At 33.4% G+C, this 24,340-nt stretch overlaps 1 protein-coding gene across 2 annotated transcripts; it reads left to right on the top strand.

Moving 5' to 3' along the window:
- The first annotated feature begins 8,787 nt into the window (after positions 1 to 8,787).
- Positions 8,788 to 15,790, top strand: LOC110103208 (extensin-3-like). Of its 2 annotated transcripts, XM_020831818.2 has the most exons (3): positions 8,790 to 9,803; positions 15,143 to 15,439; positions 15,550 to 15,790. In XM_020831818.2, exons 1-2 carry the CDS (start codon positions 8,866 to 8,868, stop codon positions 15,414 to 15,416), a joined length of 1,212 nt encoding a protein of 403 aa, XP_020687477.1. In that variant the 5' UTR covers positions 8,790 to 8,865; the 3' UTR covers positions 15,417 to 15,439; positions 15,550 to 15,790. The 2 variants fall into 2 exon arrangements, with proteins under 2 accessions (XP_020687476.1, XP_020687477.1); XM_020831817.2 differs by lacking the exons at positions 15,143 to 15,439; positions 15,550 to 15,790 and adding an exon at positions 10,211 to 10,451 and having other exon boundaries at positions 8,788 to 10,100.
- Positions 15,791 to 24,340: the final 8,550 nt, after the last annotated feature.

Raw genomic sequence — 24,340 nt, 5'->3', positions numbered from 1 at the left:
TATTTCTCTTAAAATTGGTTAAAATTCAATATTTCTTGTTTTAGTAAATTAAACTTTCACCATATTACTTTTAATAAATGGTAGATATCATCATTATAAGTATTTTGACTTATTAATATTGAAAATTAAATGAATGGGTTTGTTTATACATCATTTTATTAAAATAAGTAGAATAATATTGAGTATCAAATGATCAGGAATTTATGTGCTTCTTTTTATTATTAAATTGGCTTAATATGCATTTTTTGCACATTAATGAGTATAATGAGAGTTGTATTTGTTATATATGATATTTGTTATCATAGTCTATGTAATATGAATTGTGTGTAAAAGCAAGAAAGACTAGCTAAAAATTAGGATTAGCTTATTTAGGTTGCCTCTAGACATATTATTATATACAGCAGTGTGGGGGCCGATAAACTTTCCTTTAAATAAGGACTATGGTGTAATCCTAAGTGATATGAATAGGGAGGCCTAAGGAGACTAATTGTTAAGTTATAATGCACCAATGGTAGGAAGTGGCGATCTCTTACACGAAAGGCGCTTAACTTCTGCTATGTTATATGAGACTGATTCCTGAAAATATGATTGATATTGATTCATGTAGGGTTGGCCTATAGGTCTGGATACAAGAATAACACCACAGATAGTTGGATGTTATAACTTGTTTTAATGCTTTTATATGCATCTTACATGAGCATGCATGATAAATTATATAATTGAGTTCCATTATATGATACAACTTATACATAATACAAGATATGACTAATATAGATACATGATATAGATGATAAGATTGATATATGGGCATATAATACACATCAATATACGATATATATGATTCATTGAATATAATAGAGATACATGAAATATATTTCACATATATGAAATTTATATGGTATGATACATGCATACTTATATAGGCATATTCGACTACATATAAGGCTATTATGATTGATAAAACTAATACATGATATATTATACTTGATCAAAATATGAAATACTTGCATATAATAAATGTAGCATAATGAATGTTTACTAATGAAAAGTGTATTAATTTATATAAAATGTAATATCTTTGAGCTGCCTTCTAACTGAAGGCAATAGGAGATGTCAAAATATAAACCATTGAACTTCATGTTACTACTGATCACTAATCATGAATTATATTGCTTATAGTAATTTTCATTATTCATATGAAATGATAACATAAATATTGATTGTTCTTATTACATGAATTAGATCATATTGACTATTACATGTTCTTATAGCTATATGTTTACACTACTTTAGATTGAATGACTATATGCATACTATTTTTATTACCTTGCATTGGTTTAAATTAGGTTTTGGTAACTTTTTGAGCTATTAGCTCACTTTATATTTCTTATATGATTTTAGGAAGGGGTAAGGATTCAATGGAGTAAGGCAGATCAAATCTTCAGGTTTTATTTTATTTTCTATATTTTTTTTAATTCTTTTGTATTCAAGAGTTTAGAAATGTTTATATTAATGTGGAAAGTGATTTCCTGATTATTATAAATAGAATTTTAAGGAATGAATGTAATTGTATATTTTTATGGGACATAATTTATATTTACTTATGCTAGTTTTATTTAATTAAAATATATTAGAAGCTTTAGTAGTTTAATTAAGATATAGAGTAGACAATTCTTCTGAAATTTGATATTGGGGTGTTCCGGTTGGTATTAAAGTGAGGGTTATTTGAAGAATTAAATTTTAAATAGAGCTATATGAATTGATTTTGAGAGGGGTTGAAATAGATAGTAATAGAACTTATTTTTTGTGTTCATTCTATGCACATGTATGATTGAATTGTTATTTAGTAGAAAATGGATTCATCTAAAGAATCAATAAGCAAAGTACTGTAGCCTCAATGAGTGCTGACATTATGATGTAGTTTGCTAGCCTGATAGTACAGTTGATGAGTGATGCACAGAGCAGATCGACTGGGAGCAAGGAGATTGAAAAGGATAAATATTTATAGATGTGTCACAGTTGAAGCCCCCACTGTTTAAGGGAGCTATAGAGCCATAGTGTCCAGAGAACAAAAAAAAATACAATTTATAGTATATATATAAGTTGCTATTTGATTTGCTGAAAATAAGAAAATTATCTCAATTTTAAATATTTTTAATACACTTTTTTTAGTACTTTTTTTCTTATCACACCGAACAACCTCTAAATAAATATATGAGGCGAGTTCTTAAGAAGTGAGTGCAACAAGCTTTTTTTTTTTTTTAGAAGACTAGTTTATATTCCTTTTCCATGGATCTCAACCAAAATGGCATATTAGTTATTAAATTATTACCACTTTGTGATTAGTGCCAATCTTTTATACACGTTGGCCTCTTTGCTACCTAAATAAAAAAGGTTTTTCATAGGTTTGCATGTGCTCCACGTTGGTCGTGACTACTTAGTAGATGCCAACTTAGTTTCACCTTCTAAGTCATATATAGGAAGGTAATTAAGTATAATAATATTATTTGATTAGACAATATATGCTTAATTTTTTTTTCCTATCATAATTTTATAAAACTTCTTGGATATCCAATACATTTTATTCTATTATCAAGAAAATAATTTAAGAAATAAATTAGAAATATATTTTTTTTTCAAATCATTATATAATTATATGAGATAATGAGCAATAATTTATAAACACTATCATTTGAATAAGTAATCTTTAAAAAATAATATTCCTTTTTAATCATTAGATCGTGAATCTTTTCACCTCATATAATTAATACATATTTATGGCTTTCCATTAATAGGGTTGGTAAACTATCAATATGATAAATACCTCAAAGTTTATTTTGGATAAAATGATTCTCTTTTTTATTCTTGGTCTAATTAATGAAGTTCATGTTGAGCATAATTGGTTCAAAGTTCTTTAAATTCGAGCCTTCATTTTTGGTGGCTCCTCGCCCTAGATTCTATCTAGACATCTATTTTGGGAGTAGTTGGGGACTTTCGGCTCGTTGGCTTTTCTTTCTTTCTTTTTTATCTCTTTCAAGCATTAGTGAGCAGAAGATCCCCCTATGGACATTATAATTTTGGATTTATATTAACGTGCAGGCCCCTCTGTGGATTTCCCAAAAAAATAAAAATCGAGCCTTCATTCAAACATCACCTTATCCACACAATTTGGTCCCACTATGCCTTTCCCATCCAACTCCTTAGCACACTATCATGGTCGTAACACCCTCATCGATCTCATGATGCTTTCCCTAGTGATCTTTGACCATAACTCTTCTTCTATCCATGCTTTGCTAATACTGTCCATCGAGCTTACATTGCAAAATTCTCTTCGCATTCTCATGTCATCATCTTGTGGCATCTTCACCACGAGCTTCGTCCATGGCTCTGCCTCTCCTAATATGCAACCAGAGTCATCAAACCCATCTTGTCTCCATCACTCATTTGTGGATGCCTTTACAAAGAACGTTCTAACCCTAATTTGAACCAATATTCGAACAATGTTAAATTAATTCAAATCAAATAGGATAGTTAAAAAACATGTTTGCTCTGCTATGATTTTTTCCCCTTATCGATATTCGCTACTGTGTGGGTGATCTCCGTCACCTGCTTCGCCTCAGGGAAGTCCTCTATCTTCTCTAGTTCGTTATTTTCATTATTATTCTTGTTTCATTTTTATTTTTATTTTTTTGGCTTTGAAGTCATCTTCCGGTTTCGTGACACGAGATTTTTGAATGGTTCCTCTTCGGCTCTTTCATTTAAAGATGCCTTGTCTGGGGCATCTAGTTGTTCGGTCCATATTTTTCTGATTTGAGAATTTCTTGTCACAGTGGTTTGCCGACGTTGTTGATTTCAGAGGATGAAATTAAACCCTTGTTGCTCCTTTTGAATTCGGTTTGGTCAGCAAGTTTCCCAGTCGGAGACCCTCCATTGATGGCATTCATAAATTCTTTTTCAACTTAAAGCTCAATAGTGATTGCTCGATCACTATTCTTAACCTTAGGAATGTTCTGATCAAGCTTGTCAATAATTTTGATTATTGTATGATCTTCTCTCATCGTTCATAGTTTGTGAGTAATTGCTATATGAAAGTAGTAAAATGGACCCCAAAATTGGATGTTGATGTTGATTCTCCAATCGTGCCCATCTATATTTCATTTCCTTACCATAGGCCTCATCTTTTCTCTCCTCGGATACTCTTTGGGTTGGGTTCTTTGTTCGAATAGACTTTAAAAATTGATACTGCGACTGCCTTTGGTCCTTGTTGAATTGGATGTCACCAAAAAATTTTCGAATAAGATTTGGGTAGGTTCGCCTAATTCGGATTATATTCAGTCGGTGATCTTGGATGATCTTCCTCAATATTGTGTGCACTATAGTTCTTTAGGTCATTTGAAAGAGGAATGCCAAATTTTACATCCCCATCTTAATATTGTTACTAAGTCCCTTCCTGTTCCCTCTTATGTCCCATGCGAGTTAATTGCCTGGGGTGAATGTAGTTAATGCTTCTCCTGTTTTGCATGTGGAGGGGGAGGCTGTTGGAGTTAATTCCCTTGCTGTTGCTGAACTTGAAAAAAACCAATCTACTGTTGTGCTGCCATTGACTCCGTATGGCATTGCTAATATTAATATTGTGGTGGTTTCTTCGTTGGATATTACTGAGGAGGAGGCTGGGAGGGATGGTTGTCTTTCGATGGAAGCTATGAATGTTGGCTATGAGGTTAGTATAGTGGCTCTGGTCTCTGAGGGCCCGGCTGCTTTGATTTCTGGGTCTATGATTGGTGGTAATGTTTCGAATTTCATAACCTGTGCGGTGTCTCTTGAGAAGGGAAACTGTAACAATTTGTGGAATGTGAGTATTGATTCTAATTTGGGTGCCTGCTTGGTGAATAATGCTTCTTCCCCATCTCCCCCCACCCCGGTTACTTCTCCTATCGTTGCTGATGTTGATGATGAGGAAGAATTTTGTTTGTATTCTATGGTTGGGGATACTGGTAATCCTTTAGTTAACTTGGCCATGTCGAAAACTTTTGTTGATATTCCTATTTCGGTCGTATCTAACGAGGAGTTGAATGCCCTTCTAGCATTGTCTTTGAGTAAGTCTTATGTGGATCATTCTGGTTGGTTGAATGTGTCTGATGGTGAGGTTGATGAGATTGAAAATGAATTTCAAGATACGCAAGATATGTATAACTTTATGACTAGACGATCTGTTTCATCTTGTACTGGAAAAAGATATAAAAGCAAATCTGTGCATATGTATAACTTTATGGCTAAAAGATATGTTTCATCTGGTACTGGAAAGAGATCTAAAAGTAATTCTAAGAAAAAAAAATATGATTTTTTTTTTTTTTGCATGGCTTTCCTGATGATGTTGGGACTATGATGAAGCAATTATGATTATCTCTGGGTTGGTTTGGAGTTGGCAACCTTGGTGTGGTTAGTGTGGTTTCGTCTATGCTCAAATTTTCAGTTGGTTGGTGTGGCTTTCTACTACCAATGGATGGTCATTTACTTGGTACTCGGTGGATGCAGGATTGTCATACTGAGTCCTTTTGGCTGGTTGCACTTGACCTTTGGGTTTCTTTTGCTTATGCTTTGGCTGGCTCGGAGATTATGATTTCTTTTCATGTTGTGGTAGCTTTATTTTGTTGGCTTAATTTCGTTTGCTTTCTTGTAATAGGTTGAATGTCGTATTCAAAATTTATTCTTTTTTAGAGTTGCCTGTTGTTTAAGGCTTGTAATTACATTTAGTAATCGAATGCCCCTATGTGGGTTTAAAAAAAAGTTAAATTAATTCAAATAATAGTTTAAACCAACCAATTTCATTCGCTATATACTTCATTATTCAAAAGATTCTCTCTCAGTGGAGATATTTTCATCTGAAATAAATTTTCAAGTATATTTTCTCAAAAAAAAAAAAAGATATATTTGTTTAATTGCATCTATGAGGAAACTTATAAAGATAAATTTATCTTTCAATATCAAATATATTTTAATTCCTTATTTTCTCAAATATCTAATTATAATTTCCTTGCATTTAATTATTGTTGTATATTACTATTAGGTACTAATTAAATAAATTTTTAAATAACCAAATGACCTTACTTATTTAAGAAATTCAACAGACGTAAAGGAAAAGCAGGATTTACATCTTCGGCATTCATATGCTAACAGAAATTAATCAGAATGCAGGAAAATAATTCAAAGAATAAAAAAGAGGGCCTTTTTAAAATAAATAATAGGCAACGTTTAAAAAATCAGTCTAAAAAAGAAATAAATTGAGATTTCAGGAAATTAAACAATTTATAGATAAAAAAATCCACTTAGGCTTCAATGGTGACGGCTTTCTTACTGTTTTATAAAGTTTTTGTAGATAAAGTAATATTTAGGCTTTGTTTGGGATGACTTTCTTATTGTTCTTAAAACAACTTTTTAGTATAAAAATTTTATTTGTTGTACTAGAAAGCTGCTTTAAGAAGTAGTAAAAAAGTCGTCCCAAACGAATCCTTAAAACTGTTGTATAAAGCAGTTTCCTAGCTAATATATAATATTTTGAAAGCAACAAAAAAGTATCAACCAAATAAAAATTGTGATTGCAGTTTGAAAAACAAATTAGTAACAAAACGGTCACAAACAAAGCCTTAATCTAATTACAATTGAAATTGAAACATATTTGTGGTGGATTGACTTAAGCTGACTAAGGCTTCGTTTGGGAGGGCTTTCTTACTGCTTCTTAAAGTAATTTTTTAATACAAAATTTTAATTTTTATACTAAAAAATTGTTTTAAGAAACAATAAAAAAGCCATCCCAAACAAAGCCTAAGGCTTCATTTGGGATAACTTTATACCACTATTTTTTTTCCTACTTTCAAAATATTTTTTTACAAAAATAATAATTTTATAAAGCAATAAGAAAGCTGCCCCAAACAATAAAGTAATATTTAGGCTTTATTTGGGACGACTTCCTACTTTGTGAAGAGCTATTAAAGATAAAGTAATTTAAGTTGTGGTAGAAAGTAATTTTTCAGTACAATTTTTTTTTAAAAGTAACAAAAAATAGTAACCAAATAAAAATTATAATTGCAACTTGTTGTTTCGGATCTTTTTTTGTTTCTAATTTTTTAGTTATTTTCATCCTTAGCGTAAAATGAAGATCACCCCAATCACCACCAATGGCTTATGGCAACCGGTCCATGCCTTGCCACCATAGAGACCTCATGCAATATTTAATAAAATAATGCAACACTTATTTTTTATAAAATAAAAATTGCATCAGAATATCCTAAAATATTTTATGTCTGGATGTGTTTAATAATCCATAAATTTCTATTAAATGCTATACATGATACCCAAAAGTTGCACTAATCTCAACATAAATTTACGAGTTATTAAGCCCGTAATAACTCAAATTGCAACAAGATATTAAACATATGATTACTTCATATTAAAACATAATTAAAATTAAAAAAAAAAAGGAAATGATCCAGAGCAACAACTAAAAATAATGAACTACTCCTATATAAACAAAGAAAACTATTATATAATTTTATTTCAGAATTATTTTTTAAGTCATTTAATTAAAAGTATTTTGATTTGATTTTAAATTTAGTTTACAAACCTTTGCTCATTTTAATAATTAAGGACACATAGCAAGGCTTTTTTTTTGGGAAGTTTGCGCCTAACAAGTTAAGAAGAGAGCAACAAAGCTTTATAATGGAAGCACATTGAAGCTTTGGACAGAGCATCTCATCATTTACTTTAAAAAAAAATAAGGCAAAGGACAATTGGCTACACAGATTCACCTTCCCTGTGGCTGCCTCAACCTCATGATACACTTCCTAAAAGAACTGAGACTAAGAAAATAGCTTAGGAAATGGTACTCATACAATAGCTTCAAAGCCAAAAGAAATAAAGCAATGGAATAACAAAAACAAAGTTTCAAAGTAGAGTTTTCTAACAAAAAGAGAAAAAAGAGAAAAGAGTAAAGCTCACTTTTCTTTTTACGATGTTAAAGTTTTGTTTGGAATGTCTTTCTTATCGTTCTTTCAGGCAGTTTTTATTTTTTTATTAAAATACTGCTTTAAGAAGCAGTAAGAAAACTGTCATAAACGAAGCCTAAGTAAGAGCACAAGCTCAATTATAATAAAGAATAAAAGAGATAAGAATCAAAATTGTTCTCTAACTTTTAATGAAGGGTTAAAATGGCCTCTTATTATTTATAAATTTCATTTTAATTTTTTGACTTTTTAAATAGAGACATAAATGATCTCATAAAATGATTAATATAGTCAATATTTAAAGAATCAAGGAATCAAATTGATTCTTTTATGTGATCAAAAATTATTTTGATCATTTAGAAAAAATTATGGGATCAGTTCTATTTTTTTCTCATGTACTATAGTTATGATAATTCATAATTTTATAAGTTAATATTTTCTACTAATAGCAATTTGCTAAAACAACAATGTTTTTTTCTTGTAAATAAGCATCACACAAGAGTAATCATTATTTGCTGATAAAACCTAATTAATTAATAAGCTCACTGCAACTAATACATGATTAGTTGAGATTAAGTTACTGGAACCTGTATCTCACTCTTGTATTTTTTAAAGCCAATTAATGAGGTAGAGTCAAACAAATGAGGACCACCAAAGCTCTTGATCTGGAACTTCTCACATTACCTAAAATCAAGACAGATAACTTTATTTAAAAGACAACAATGGAATCTACAGAGAGCCTGACTAATATTTTATTTCTGGAGTACTGTTGCTTCCATAGTAATAATTATGTTTATCGGTAACTTTGTTGGTATATAAAGAATGGGGATTTGGGCTTCAGGATCACGGCGACAGGGGAAGAAGAATGGGGAGGCAAACATCTAAGGAGGCCACAATGGCCTCCCTTGTTTCAACTCTCTTAATTCTGATTTCTCTTGCTTTGCCTCTTGAGGCTCAAACTCACTACTATTATTCTTCTCCACCACCACCTTTATATCATTACAAATCTCCGCCGCTACCGCCGCCTGTTTACAAGTATAAATCTCCTCCACCACCTGTTCATCTCTCTTCGCCACCTCCTGTTTACCATTATAAATTTCCTCCACCACCAATTCATCACTCTACACCACCACCTGTTCATCACTCCTCACCACCTCCTGTTTACCATTATAAATCTCCTCCACCACCTGTTCATCTCTCTACACCACCGCCAATTCATCAATCTTCGCCACCGCCTGTTTATCATTACAATTCTCCACCACCGCCTATTCATCACTCTTCGCCACCGCCAGTTTATCATTATAAATCTCCACCACCGCCTGTTCACCAGTCTTCACCGCCACCTACTTATCATTACAAATCTCCACCACCGCCTGTTCATCACTCTTCACCATCACCTATTTATCATTACAAATCTCCACCACCTCCAGTTTATTCCTCTCCACCACCACCGGTTTATAAATACAAATCTCCTCCTCCCCCTGTTCATTACTCTCCACCATCGCCAGTTTATCATTACAAATCACCACCACCGCCTGTTGATCACTCTCCACCACCACCTATTTATCATTATAAATCACCACCACCACCTGTGTACCATTATAAGTCTCCTCCTCCACCTATTTACCATCACAAACCTCCTCCACAACCAATTTATCATTACAAATCTCCACCACCACCTTTTCACCATGCCCTACCCCCGCACATTTACCATTATAAATCTCCACCACCACCTATTCACCATACTCTACCGCCCCACATTTACCATTACAAATCTCCACCGCCGCCCATTTATCATTACAAATCTCCTCCACCTCCTGTCCACCACACTTCACCGCCACATATTTACCACTACAAATCTCCACCACCACCTGTGCATCACACTCTACCACCACATATTTACCATTATAAGTCTCCACCACCACCTATTCACCACTCTTCGCCGCCTCACATTTATTATTACAAATCTCCACCACCACCTGTGTATCATCACAAATCTCCACCGCTGCCTGTCTACAATTCACCTCCACCATCTGTTTATCTCTACAAGTCTCCACCACCTCCTTATCACCAGTGAGAAGAGCTTTCATGAGGAATAAGGTAAGGAGATAATCTTCTAAAACTCTAAATTTTATGTTCTATTTTGACTTCCCCTTTCTTGATTTAATTTGAAGCATTGTTGTTTTTTTTCCATAAAAATTCTTCTGCAGAGAGTAAAAGCTTGAAGATTTAAGCCTGTTATGGCTGATCGATGTCTCTATCTCTCTCCAAAGGAAGAAACACCAGTCCCTTTCCTGATTGTAGCAAATAAAATGTGTGAAACCTCCTTCGCTTGTTAGTCTGATGAGTACTGTTCTTTTGTTTAATGAAATATTTAAGTTATTAATATGTATTTGTTCAAGCTATGAAATTAATGGGGGTTTTCAGTGAAAAAGAACCTTGTTGATCTCCTATTCACTTGTACTGTTATCTTTGATGAGAACCTAGCACTTACAGTTATCTAGAATACATTACATACAGGAAAACATTAAAGATATAGTGCAAGGCTGGCAAGCTCTTCTATTTCTATACTCCTTAATTAATCAATGAACAGTATCTGACATACATTAGTAAACTCACTATAATTTCTTATATGATTAGTCAAATTTAGTTTACTTGGACGTGTATCTCACTCCTATGTTTTTCAACGCAATCAATGAAGAAGACTAAGTAAAGAAGGACCACCAAAGTTTGATCACTAACTTGGCATATTACCTAAAATCAACTGATAACTTTATTTAAGACCCTACAAAGGAATCTACGGAGAGGCTCATGACAAATATTATATTTATAGGCTGCTCTTGCTTGGATGGTAATGGTTGCTAAAACTATTATTATATCATACTAATATTATCATCATGTAAGGTTAATATTTATTTAAAATTTATAGTATTTATTAGTGTAATATATTTTTAGGGTGAATAATATGTTTTTATTGTACTTTCTTTACAATTAACTTAGGCTTCGTTTGAGACGTGTTTCTTACTATTTTATGAAGTTATTTTTTAATACAAAAATTTCTTGAAAGTAGAGAAAAATAATGATTAAAGCTGTCCCAAACGAAACTTTAATTAAATAAGCTGCTTGTACTTAACAAAAATAAGAATCAAGCAAAAATGTAAAATTTTTATTATTCTACAATGGTATGAGCATAAATATACTTATTTAAAGGCAAGAGATTAGAGCAATAAAGAAGAATATCCTCCATAATATGTTACAATTGTAAATACTACAGATTTGTAATAAACATTATGTATATGTGATAATATTGATAGGATAACATAAGAATTTTAATGATTCTAATAAAATAAATAAATAAATGTATATAATCAAATAAATATTGCATCATAGATTGATAACATTGTTGCTATAAAAGAATAGGAATGTAGGCCAAGACAAGAAGGTAAGAACAATGGGGAATAAAAAAATTTACAGGGTCGCAATGTCCTCTCTTTTTTTAACTCAGTTCTTATTTCACTTGTTATTCCTCTTAAGGTTCAATATCTTATTCTTCTCTACCAAAACTTGTGAATCATTACATATATCCACCACCCCCGGCCCTACGCCTACTTATAAGTGTCGAAAATTGCTCGAAAATTTCGTCGGAAATAAATCTTTCTGAAATCCAACTAAAAATTCTGTCGCAAAATCCATCGGAATTTGTCACAAATTTCCTTCAGCCTGAAAGCAGCTGTTTTCCAATTGTGTTACAAGTAGAAATCTTTACCATTGCTAGTTTATTACTCTCCACTACATTCTATGTACCATTATAAATCTTCTCTAAATCCTATTTATCACTACAAATCTCCTACACTGCATGTTCATCATTTTCCACCCAATCTATTTATAAATATAAATGTCTATTGTTGCTTGTTTACAACTACAAATATCTTATACTGCATGTTCATCATTCTCCTCCAACACCTTTTTACCATTACAAATCTCCATTATCGTCCATATATCATTATAAATATTCTCCCTATTTATCATTACAATTCTTCATTACCATCTATTCAATATACTCCACCACCACACATTTACTATTATAAATCTCCACCACCACCTATTCAACACACTCCATTGACACACATTCACCATTACAAATCTCTACCGCCAACTCTATACCAAATTAAAGTTGTAGCATCTTACTTTAGTAATTCTTTTGCACAGCATAAGACCATGAAAGTTAAAATCTTAGATCCAATCCATATTTCCCTCTTTCTCTCTCTACAATTAAAGAATCGTTATTCATTAACTGATTATAACAAGTAAAATGTGTGAAACCTCTTCTGCTTATTTTGTTTGATGAGATTGTGTTTTTGTTTAATGAAATAGTTAAGTTACCAATATGTTATTAACTTACATAATTTGTTACTAGAAATATGTCCTTTGTAATAGCGATTTTTTCAGCAGAGATAACTGCATGATAATCAGAAATATCACTAAGCACAGAAACAATAGTTTCACGAGCATTTTGTCTTTCAAATGGAATCTAACATATGATTTTCACTCTTAACTTTGGTAAATCTCAATATCTTTGACAGAAACAAAGAATTTCAATGAAATTTGAGACATAAATCAAGAATTTCAGGTGAAGTTCATAAAATTTAATATTCTACCATGGAATGTACGTTTATAACTTGAGCCCCAATTAACTTTTCCTCTTTATTTTAATAATAAATTACAATGGCCATTTTTTTTTTAAATGTTCTCTTAAAACCAACAAAGAACAATAAATTAATAAAACTGAGATCAAAATGAAAATCAAGTTCAAAAACTTGATCTAAACTTTAGATTTATTTGACCAATACTAAATAGATAAAGCGAGTTAGATTTGAAGAACTATGCGTACGGGCATAAATGAGTTGAGTTAAGTTGAAGCAAGCCATCCTAACTGGAGCTTGATGTTCCTTATTAATTGATTTTGAGCATTAATTCAAACTTAATTCTTTAAGTTATAGCTTCTGACGGGCTTAGAAAAATTTTTTTGAAAAATTCACATCAAATTTCAAAAAATAAATAAACTAAATGCATGCTTAGACAAAATCTTCTACTTAAAACATCTAAATTCATGATTTAAGCATTTTAATAGATTAAAATTAGCCTAAAAATGAAAAACATGTTTCCAATCTCGTTGAATTTAATTGGATTTTCGTGGTTTCCTTTAGATTGAAATTATTTCAAAATCATTTAATAATTTTTATTTTGACTAATTTTAATAATTTAAGTTGAAAGACTTGGATGAAATTTTGAGCAAAAGTACTTAGTTTTTCTTAATAAAAATATAAAGATAATATAGGACCCTTTATAAAAAAATGTTTTTGAGATCAATTGCTTGTTTAAATTTAGCAATTCAAGGTTAGTGTATTTCCATTATGACATGCCTTTCTAATCTCAATCAATCTATATATCACTTGCATCTAATGTAATAGAAAGTTGGACATGTCATCAAATAATTGAATTAAATTATAAATTCTTTCCCTTAAGTTAATAATATTGAAAAATTAAATATTCACAATAAATTCTCTCTAAATATAGCATTCTAAGCTCCTAAAAACTTGAATAGCTCAACACCACACAATCTCTTACGACAAATATTTCACTGCAAATAGTTTTAAGAGAACCATAGATACAAATGCTACACACAAAAGTATGTCTAATGTACTTTTAAGTATACTTATCATAAACTTTGTATATCTCTAAACTAAAGTTCTCCTAACCCTAATTATATACTAATACAACACAACACCATTATAAACTATGTAATTCAAACATGATATATTTAATCATTCACAAAAACTTTATCATATTCTCTCTTGACTTTATTTCTGGATCTTCCACGTAGCATAGAAGTTAGATTTTTGTTTCTCCAAACTAAGATACTTCAACATAGATAAAAACATACTAAAGCAAGTCTTAAAAATACATGTAATAATACATGCTTAAAATGTCATAACTCTTTCGCTCTCATAACAAGCAATACAAGCACCTTTTACAAAACTTGAGAAGCTTAGCATCACCATAACACTTGTATCTTTCATAACCTAGAGAACTTAACAATACAAAGATCGTTCTTAAATTAAGTACATATCATGTGATAACACATAAAAATTTTAAAAACTTATATATTACTCTGATGGGTCTGAAAAATTATAAATTTTATTGGAGAATTCTTTTGATGGTGTCAAAGAGAAAGAAAGCACCTCCTTGATGATATGTGCATCTATTTGGATCTCTATTGGGTCCTCTTGAGTTAATTATTTATGTCCTAACATGTATATACTATATGTGCATTATCTTTTCACTAGAACTAAAACATCCTCCCAAATAAACCTATATAGTTAGCATAATTTTTCACAAATATCCCACTCCGTGAAGGGCCACTGTAAATCTCATTTAACAAAACTTCAAGTTTTTTGACAACGCCTACTCAATCATCTAACCAAGATGTGAAGATCTCATGTCACACCATCATAACAACCTTGCCATCCTACCACTGTTTGTTGTATGGTGTCATGCCCAATAATCTAATGGAAGATTTAAATCCCCAATTCTACTTTTCTCTGCCACAATGCAGAATAAATCAAAGCTAGCTAAATAATCCAAAGTAATATTAATAGTCTAAAATATCATCCAAATTTCAGTATCAAAAATTATATATAGTAATCTAGTTCATACAAAATCTATACATCAAAATAAATAATTGGATTACAAAATACCTAAAAAATTATGGTCCTGACGATCCTTCCCTTATCAACTCTATTACGCTTGATCCTTTTCTTTTTTTAAAATATTAGAGAAGTTCCACAATGCGAGCACAACACGCTCAGTAGACTTTCACATTCTTGTCACATATATTGATATCCATTTTACTAGAAATATTAAACATATTCGAATAATAACTAAAATATAAAACTTGATGTAAATGCATAGAAATTATGAACATGTCTTGGTGTTGTCAAATTAGAACTTATCACTTGTACATACATATTTACTTGCACTCATCTTATTCATAGAAGTCTCAAAAATATCAGTGTCTTCATAATATCTCTTATATTTAATTTCATTAAATTATCATAATATGCACCCATTTATCATTACAAATCTCCTCCACCTCCTGTCCACCACACTTCACCGCCACATATTTACCACTACAAATCTCCACCACCACCTGTGCATCACACTCTACCACCACATATTTACCATTATAAGTCTCCACCACCACCTATTCACCACTCTTCGCCGCCTCACATTTATTATTACAAATCTCCACCACCACCTGTGTATCATCACAAATCTCCACCGCTGCCTGTCTACAATTCACCTCCACCATCTGTTTATCTCTACAAGTCTCCACCACCTCCTTACCACCAGTGAGAAGAGCTTTCATGAGGAATAAGGTAAGGAGATAATCTTCTAAAACTCTAAATTTAATGATCTATTTTGACTTCCACTTTCTTGATCTAATTTGAAGCATTGTTGTTTTTTTTCCATAAAAATTCTTCTGCAGAGAGTAAAAGCTTGAAGATTTAAGCCTGTTATGGCTGATCGATGTCTCTATCTCTCTCCAAAGGAAGAAACACCAGTCCCTTTCCTGATTGTAGCAAATAAAATGTGTGAAACCTCCTTCGCTTGTTAGTCTGATGAGTACTGTTCTTTTGTTTAATGAAATATTTAAGTTATTAATATGTATTTGTTCAAGCTATGAAATTAATGGGGGTTTTCAGTGAAAAAGAACCTTGTTGATCTCCTATTCACTTGTACTGTTATCTTTGATGAGAACCTAGCACTTACAGTTATATAGAATACATTACATACAGGAAAACATTAAAGATATAGTGCAAGGCTGGCAAGCTCTTCTATTTCTATACTCCTTAATTAATCAATGAACAGTATCTGACATACATTAGTAAACTCACTATAATTTCTTATATGATTAGTCAAATTTAGTTTACTTGGGCGTGTATCTCACTCCTATGTTTTTCAACGCAATTAATGAAGAAGACTAAGTAAAGAAGGACCACCAAAGCTTGATCACTAACTTGGCATATTACCTAAAATCAACTGATAACTTTATTTAAGACCCTACAAAGGAATCTACGGAGAGGCTCATGACAAATATTATATTTATAAGGTGCTCTTGCTTAATTGGAAGTGTAATATTTATTTAAATTTATAGCATTTATTAGTGTAATATATTTTCAGGGAGAATAAAATTTTTTTATTGTACTTTCTTTACAACTTAGGCTTCGTTGCAATTTTCTAGTACAAAATTTTTTAGTACAAAAAAATTTTGTACTAGAAAATTGCTTTATAGAAAACAGTAAGAAAGCTACCACAAACGAAACCTTAAGTAAATATGAAGCTTGTACTTAACACAAATAAGAATCAAGAAAAGATGTAAAAATTTTATGATTCTACAATGGTATGAGCATTAACATACCTATTTAAATGCAAGAGAATAGAGAAATAAAGAAAATATAATAAAGAAGAATATCCTCCACATTGAAGATATGTTACAATTGTAAATACTATAGATTTGTAATAAACATTATGTATATATGATAATATTGATAAGATAACATAATAATTTTAATAACTCTAATAAAATAAATAAATAAATGTATATTTTTAAATTAATATTGCATCATGGATTGATAACATTGTTGCTATAAAAGAAGAGGGATGTAGGCCACGACAAGAACGTAAGAATAATATGGAAGCAAAAAAAATTATGATGGTCGCAATGGCCTCTCTTTTTTTAACTCATTCCCTTCTTATTTCACTTGTTATTCCTCTGAAGGTTCAAGCTCACTGTCCTATTCTTCTCAACCAAAACTTGTGAATCATTACATATCTCCACCAGCCCCTACGCCTACTTATAAGAGTCGAAAATCTGCCGAAAATTCCGTCGGAAATAAATCTGTCAGAAATCCAGACAAAAATTTGTCACAAAATCCATCGGAATTTGTCACGAATTTTCTTCTGCCTAAAATTAGATGTTTTCTCGTGGTGTTACAAGTACAAATCTTTACCATTGCTAGTTTATTACTCTCCACTATATTCTATGTACCATTATAAATCTTCTCTAAAACCTATGTATCACTACAAATCTCCTCTGCCTTCTATTTACTATGCCAACTCTCTACCACCCTGCCGTCTATTTATGAGCACAAATCTCCTTCACTGCATGTTCATCATTTTTCAGCTCATCTATTTATAAATATAAATGTCTATTGTTGCATGTTTACAACTACTAATCTCCAATGTCTCTTATTCATCATTCTCCTCCAACACATTTTTACCATTACAAATCTCCATTATTGTCTGTCTATCATTATAAATCTTCCTCTTATTTATCATTACAATTCCTCAGAGTGAAAGATAATCCACTCTGGTATCAATCGGCTCGCTTCTCTCTGAGGCGTCTCTCGTGCTCGTTCTAGTATAGGGCTTGCTTTTGGGGCATCCCCCCCGGTGGCATTCGCCGCCATTGCGCTCAGGAAATTCTTTCTTTCCCTTTCTTTTATGTTCTTGGATCCTTTTGTGTTGTTTCATTTTTATTTTCTGGCCATTAGCGACTAAAATGGTGCTGAAGCGCTTGTTGGAGCATGGTTTTTTATATGGTTTCAACTATTCACGTTCTTTCGCCGAAGCCTTATCTGGTTCTCCATCTAATGTGTGCTTTTCGGAACTTATGTCTTCTTCCTTTCACAGCCTGCCCTCTCTGTGGATCTCTAAGGAAGAAATTTGGTCGCTCGTTGCTCCTTTCCAGTCTTCACTTGTTGGATTTTTTCCGTCCCAGCAGCCTAGTTTGGACTCCATCCGTAAATTTTTTTTTTCAATCTGAAGCTTAATGCCAATTTTTTGGTTACTCTGCTCAATTCTATGCATATCTTGATTAAACATTTGAATGACGTAGATTATAGCCAGGTTTTCAGCCATAGATCATTCATAGTTTATAATTGTTATATGAAATTAACTAAATGGTCTCCTTCTTTGGACATTAGTGTTGAATGCTCTGTTATTCCTATCTGGAGCTCCTTCCCCGTTCTTCGCCACCATCTCTTCAATCACAAGATTCTTCATGCGTTAGGGTCAATTTTTTGTCATCCGCTAAAGGTCGACACTGCTACTTCCTTGGGCTCTAGACCTTCTATTGCAAGAGTCTTGGTTGAGCTTAATATCACAAAAAATATCCATACAAAGTGTGGATTGGTCATGAGAAGCTCGGTTATATCCAACTTGTTGAAATGGAAGAGTTTTCGCCTTTTTGTGCTCACTTTCAATCTATAGGACATGCTTGGGGGGAATGTCGGAATAAAGTTGTTGTCCCGTTAAATGTCCCTATTAGGCCTTTTTATTTTGTTAAGGTTTCTAATAAGGGGGAGGTTGCTGGGGTTAGTGAGCTTGGGTATGGAGAAGTTTCCTTGGTTAATGTTCCTATTGTCTAGGATTTAGAGTTCTTATCGAGCTCTACTGATGCTAATGTTAGGCGGGTTAATGATGATTTGGTTGGGGAGGGTGTGTTGCCTTTACCTTTTGCTTGTTCTGAGGCTTCTAATGACCATGATTCATGTAGTAGGGATAATGCTGATGCTACTAATGCTTTTAGTTCGGTTGATGTTGCTGTTGGGAGTGGTGCTACGAATGTTGTTGCCAATGTGGATAATTTAGCTGAGTTGCCCTATTCCGCGGATATTAATCATGTTATTTCGGATTTGCCTATTCCCATAGCTTCTTTTCATGTTTGTCCTCCCCCCGTTACTATAGAGGTTTTGCCTTATGGGCTTGTGTCTTTGCCACCCACTGTGGTTGACCCTCTGAATTCACAAAGTTTGGGTAGGCCTAATGCTTTGAGTAATTGTGTTTTACAATGTTATCCTTCTCCTAGGGATGTTTCTACTCCTATAGTTGTATGTGGATTGTTCGAAGGAGAAGAATAATGATTTATGTGAGATTAATAGGGAAGTTGGGCATGAGCTGTCTAGTGGTCTAGTTCATGCTATTTCTCCTCAAACTCTCATGGATTTGGTTGTAGTTGCTTGTAAAGTGGTACCTAATGTTTCTTCTCCTACTATTCAGTTGTAAGGCCAACTTGTTGAGGTCCCAATTAATTTAATTTCTACTAATGCTTTGGTTTCCCATGTGGGAGATAGATCGGGGGATAGTGTTAAATTGCAAACTGATTGGCTTAAATGCTCTTCTCCCTCTTCTTCTGAGGTTGAACAAGTGGAAGTTTTAGCTCAGAAAGGTATTTTGGGCGGGTAAACATAGAAAGTGAAAATCCAAAAGATAGTTCTTTTTAGGTGTGTTGCCGTGTTGTGAAATACGAGATGCTCCTGTTGACCTACATTTTCCACCAAACTAGGTCAAGGAGTTGACCTGGTCAAATTTGACCAGGCTAAACCCCAGGACCCATCCCAATGGGTTCAGGGAGTCAAGCTAAGTCTGCTGAGCCTAGACCGAGGCCCAGGTCAACCAGGGTTGACCCAAATGGATCTAGACCCTTCCAATCAATTTCAAATCCAATTAAGACATCCTCGAGCCCATTTCTCTTCACCCATTGACTTAGTAGGTCGAGCTCAGTCTATTAGACCCAAACTTGTGCCTTGGGTCAACTCGGTTGACCAAGTCAACCTGGGTTGACCCAATTGGCCTTAATGGGTCTAATTTCATTTCAAGTCCATCCAAACCCATGCTTGGCTCAAACCCATTGCTCCTCTGGACTAATTGACTGGTTTGACCAAGTCAAACTTTGACTTGGTCAAACCAAGCCCTTAATAGGTTAAATTAACCTATCTAAACCCAATTAAGGGCCCATTTAATGCTCTAATGAATGCCCATTGATAAAAAATTCAAATTCCCGTGCTCTTGAGCTTATTTTCTCTCCTAATGAACCCTTGATGCAATCTAGGCCGTTGGTGATGAGCCCATGACTTTAAATAGTCTTTTTAGGGTTCTTTTAAGGACTTTTGATCGATAATCTCTGGCTAAAGCATCTTAGCTCAAGAAACTCTTGGTGAGAGCTCTAGAGACTCCCACCTTCCTTCCCCAAGCGATTCCCGATGATCCCAAGCCACCGGCGACGTGATCTCCGGCGAACCGAGGCCAAAAGACGTCCAAGGCAATTTCCCGTCGATCGAGGGCATTTTGGAGCTCGAGATCAACTAAGGAGTTGTACGAGGATAGTGTACAAGTGCAACAAGCCCAAGATCGACTGGATCCACCATGTGGATCAAGGTATATCACTAACCCTAGGTAGAAGCACTTAGATTTAAATAGCATTCTATAAAGTGTGTTTTATACCGCAATTTTTATTCCCCATGAATGCTCTTCATTCGTAGACTATATGGTTAAAATTTCATGCATTTTGGTTCAGTGGATTGAGATAACGAAATGAATTATCATTTTAGGGCTCGGTGTCCGTAAGGTTTACGTTATGGGCGATCCGGACCGTTGATCTTATGATCAACGGATCGGATCTAGATGTCCCGCTATTCTCTTCGATCGCACGGGCTGATTCGGCGGTTATATCTGTCGTCCGGTCGAATCCTCACCGTCCATTCAAAAAGGCTGGCGATCCGACAGACAGCGTGAACCGCTGAGGTGGATTATGGAACTGCGCACGCGGTCCGTTGATTGTTGCAATGATTGCGGCAATCATTACCGGCGGCGCAATCATCGTGCTGCCAGGCAATGATTGTGCATGGTTCTGGGAGCCAATGAATGCCTGCCACGTGTCGCCGCCGTTTTTAATATTAAATAAATAGTTTTAAAACTATCTTAAATCCTGATTTCTTCTAAAAATCCTAGAAAATTCAATTTTGATACATTTTTCATGCATCAAACAATTATGATTTTATTTTAAAACTACTTTCAAAAATAAAATGTTATTTTTTGATTCATTTATGTATTATTTAATTACTTTTATTAAATAAATATTATTTAAATAATTATTATGATAATTATTTTAAAATTAAAATATTATTTTCAAATTATTTTGAAAGCTTCGTTAGGGTGGTCAGTGGGTCTCCCTATATTTATGTAGTATGAATTGAATTATTTTTAATTACATTAATTTTCAAAACTATATATTTATGAGTATTTTAAAATTAATTTAAAATTACTTATATATTAAATCCCCTAATTTTGGGAGATCCACTGTTCATGAAATTTTAAGCATATATTGTATGTGTGAAGAGAAAACCATGGGGGAATGGATTAGTCGATGATTGAGTCTCAATCATTTACTAATCACCTCGTTTAGCATATTTACTTTTCTTTTATCATAGTTTACATGTGTAGGATGCACCACCACTTAGTTTAGGCTCTCCTAGATCTAAGGACATGGTGTGTTTACTTTGTTTGTGTATTTCTATTATATTGTTTCCCAAGGGTTAGTTCAGAACTCAAGTTTGAACCTTTATAACGTAGTGACACCCTAAGGATAATAATTAAGTACCCGTCTAACGAACTTAGAAAAATTCTAGGAGCTGGGGTAGATCACTAATTAACATGGAAACTTCAACATTTAAACTTAGTGGTACCTTAAATATCCTAGAATTTTCTAGAAATTTTTAGGAGCTGTTATACCCCTTAATCAACCAACCCTAATTTACTCGATTAATTAGGACACTGTAGCCTTCTAAAAATTACAACAAATCCATCCCAACTTAGAAAAATACCAATAATAGTTTGAGTTGTTTAGAATTAGGTCCTTAACCTGAGACAAATAGGGATCCTTAATTTGACCCTAGTCTGACCCTTAACTTAACCTCAATTAAAAATTACCTTTTTGCCCCTAATAAATTATTAAAAATTATTAAAAATTATTAAAAATTTCAAATTTTTCCCAAACACTTGAGAACACCATCTTAGGTCATTTTTGACCTTTGGGGGTGATTCCGATCAGCTTGGAGCTAATTTGGATCAAAACCATAGAATCACCCCTTAATTAGATATTTTAGATAATTCTCATAAATACCCAAACTTTAGAAATTCATAACTAATTGTAGAAAATTATAAATTAGGTAAACTCAATTGAATTTAACTTCAATTAAGGTTTAGTATTTATTAAAAATATTAGGACTCCAGAAACTAACCTAAATCTAAAAGTTAACTTTCTGGTCAACCTCAGCCTATAGTCTAAGGCCCTAAACTTGTAAAATTGATATCTTTGCATAGGAAACTCCAAATCCAGAAAACTACATGTCTAACTACTCATCTTAAGATCTAGTATTTACTTAAAAAATTAGGAGCCCCAAACCTAGCATATTTTCCTTAGTGATCTTTCGGACCCCCTTAGCCTAGTGAGAACCCAGGACTTTCCAAAATTGGCTAATACAATTTAAACTTAAAATATCACTACCCTAAGCATTTAAAACTAAACCAACAAATCAAATTAATTAAAATGGACCCTAATCCACTAATATTTGAACTTTAATTAAAGTTTCTTTTTCTCGCCTTCAACAAACCTGAACTCTATACAATTTTAAATAACTACCCAACTTAGGACCTATCCCAGCCACACAAAACTTACACACACATAGAATTGTTTGCTAGGGCACCACTTCTAGATCTAGGCTAGACCGGTATTTTCTTTTCTGCTGTATGCCAGGATTTTCAAGATTTTCACTGCATATTGTGATGAAATTGGTGTGTTTGCTTACCCTTTGCGTTCGAGCCCCACGAGTGGTGCTCTTTCAGATGTTCACAGCTCCAAGAGGAGGGGTGAATTAGAAATTTGTCACAATAAAATAACAATCCTAAACAGGAGTTCTAATTTTTTATATTTTTTAATTTCAAACAAAAAAAAATAAATTATTGTGGAAGCGAATTTTTAAAACATGATTGTAATAATAGGTTGTAAAATTTTAACTTACTCAACAAAGAATTAGAATATGATTTTCACCAAGCAATTCTAACGAATGTAAAAATACAAAATGTAAATAAAGTGAAGTAAGAAAAAAATCACTCCAAAAGATTTATAATGGTTCGGTCACTTGACCTATATCTACTCCCTGAAGTCTTCCACTCCAGGAATTTCACTACTAAACAATAATTATCCTTTTGCCCCACAGCAAGGCGGAGAAGCCTTTACAAACCTCACTTTCACCTTCCCGACGTGGTAGAGTACCAAACGCTATGTCATCCTCCCGGAAATAGTAGCGAACCGTCTCATTTTTCTCCCTAGTGGAGAAGGCAAAGTATCTTAGAGGACACTAACCTTAAAGGATCTCCCCTTAGAAAGCTTCGCATAAGATCTTCTCGGGCCATAGGAGGAGCAATGTATAGCAAGCTAGGAGTAACCGTGTCATCTCCCTCACACTCCATCTCCCTAATAAACTCATCTTCTCCCTCCTCTCACAAACCAAAAATCTTCTCAAGAGCTCTCACTCAAGGAATCCCCTGCTAGTCATGTTCCTCTCTCACACATTCTCTTCAAAAAGACAGAAGTTTAGATATTTAAATCAGGGTCCAAGAAACCCCAAATTTTTAATGTAGCTATTTCTTTTCGTACAGTACGATCTAAGATCATACAGTACAATCAGTTCAAAATAGCCTTCGTCCTAGTACGAAGGAGTACAAACAAGTAATTTTTCTGGACAACAACGTACAATATGATTCAACATCATCCAGTACGATGTGTTATTTTTCTTCAGTTTGTATAGGACGAATGTTGGGACAACGAAAACTCATCTCTATTAATCATCTGGTATGATCTACTTTGTATAGCACAATAGGTTAAAAGGTTCATATCGTCCGGTGCGATATGCACATCATCCCATACGATTAGTTTAAAAATCAAAGGATCATCCAATACGATATTCGGGACGATCGAAAATAGCCTCGGTTGATCGTACAGTATGAACCATGTCGTATAGTACGATAACCAATAAGAAATTAACACTACATGAAATCACTCATTACCGGCAGTTTTGAAAAACACCGGCGGTTTACAAATCGTGGGAAAAAATGGCATCAGAAACCTTTACCGGCGGTTTCCTTCATCGACGATTTACCGGCAGTTTATACCATCGATTTACCGACGGTTTATACCGCTAGTTATGTTCGGGCGGTCTTAGAGCCGGTGATCGCCAGTTTTCTTACCGGCGGCGTACCGGCCGTCGAACTGTCGGTATAAAAATTGTCGTTATTATAATGTAGACCGCCGGAAAACCGGTGGCTTACCGGCGGTTTAAACCGAAGGAATTTTTGGTGTTTAGACCGATGACGTACCACCAATTTACCGTCGGTAAATACTGAAAGTTCGTTCGGGATGTTAAGCCCTATGAACT

Source organism: Dendrobium catenatum, unplaced genomic scaffold (assembly GCF_001605985.2).
Source record: "Dendrobium catenatum unplaced genomic scaffold, ASM160598v2 fragScaff_scaffold_1074, whole genome shotgun sequence".
Lineage (NCBI taxonomy): Eukaryota > Viridiplantae > Streptophyta > Magnoliopsida > Asparagales > Orchidaceae > Dendrobium > Dendrobium catenatum.
The sequence above is the reverse complement of the archived record's forward strand: the minus strand, read 5'-3'. Positions and strand labels throughout refer to the sequence as shown.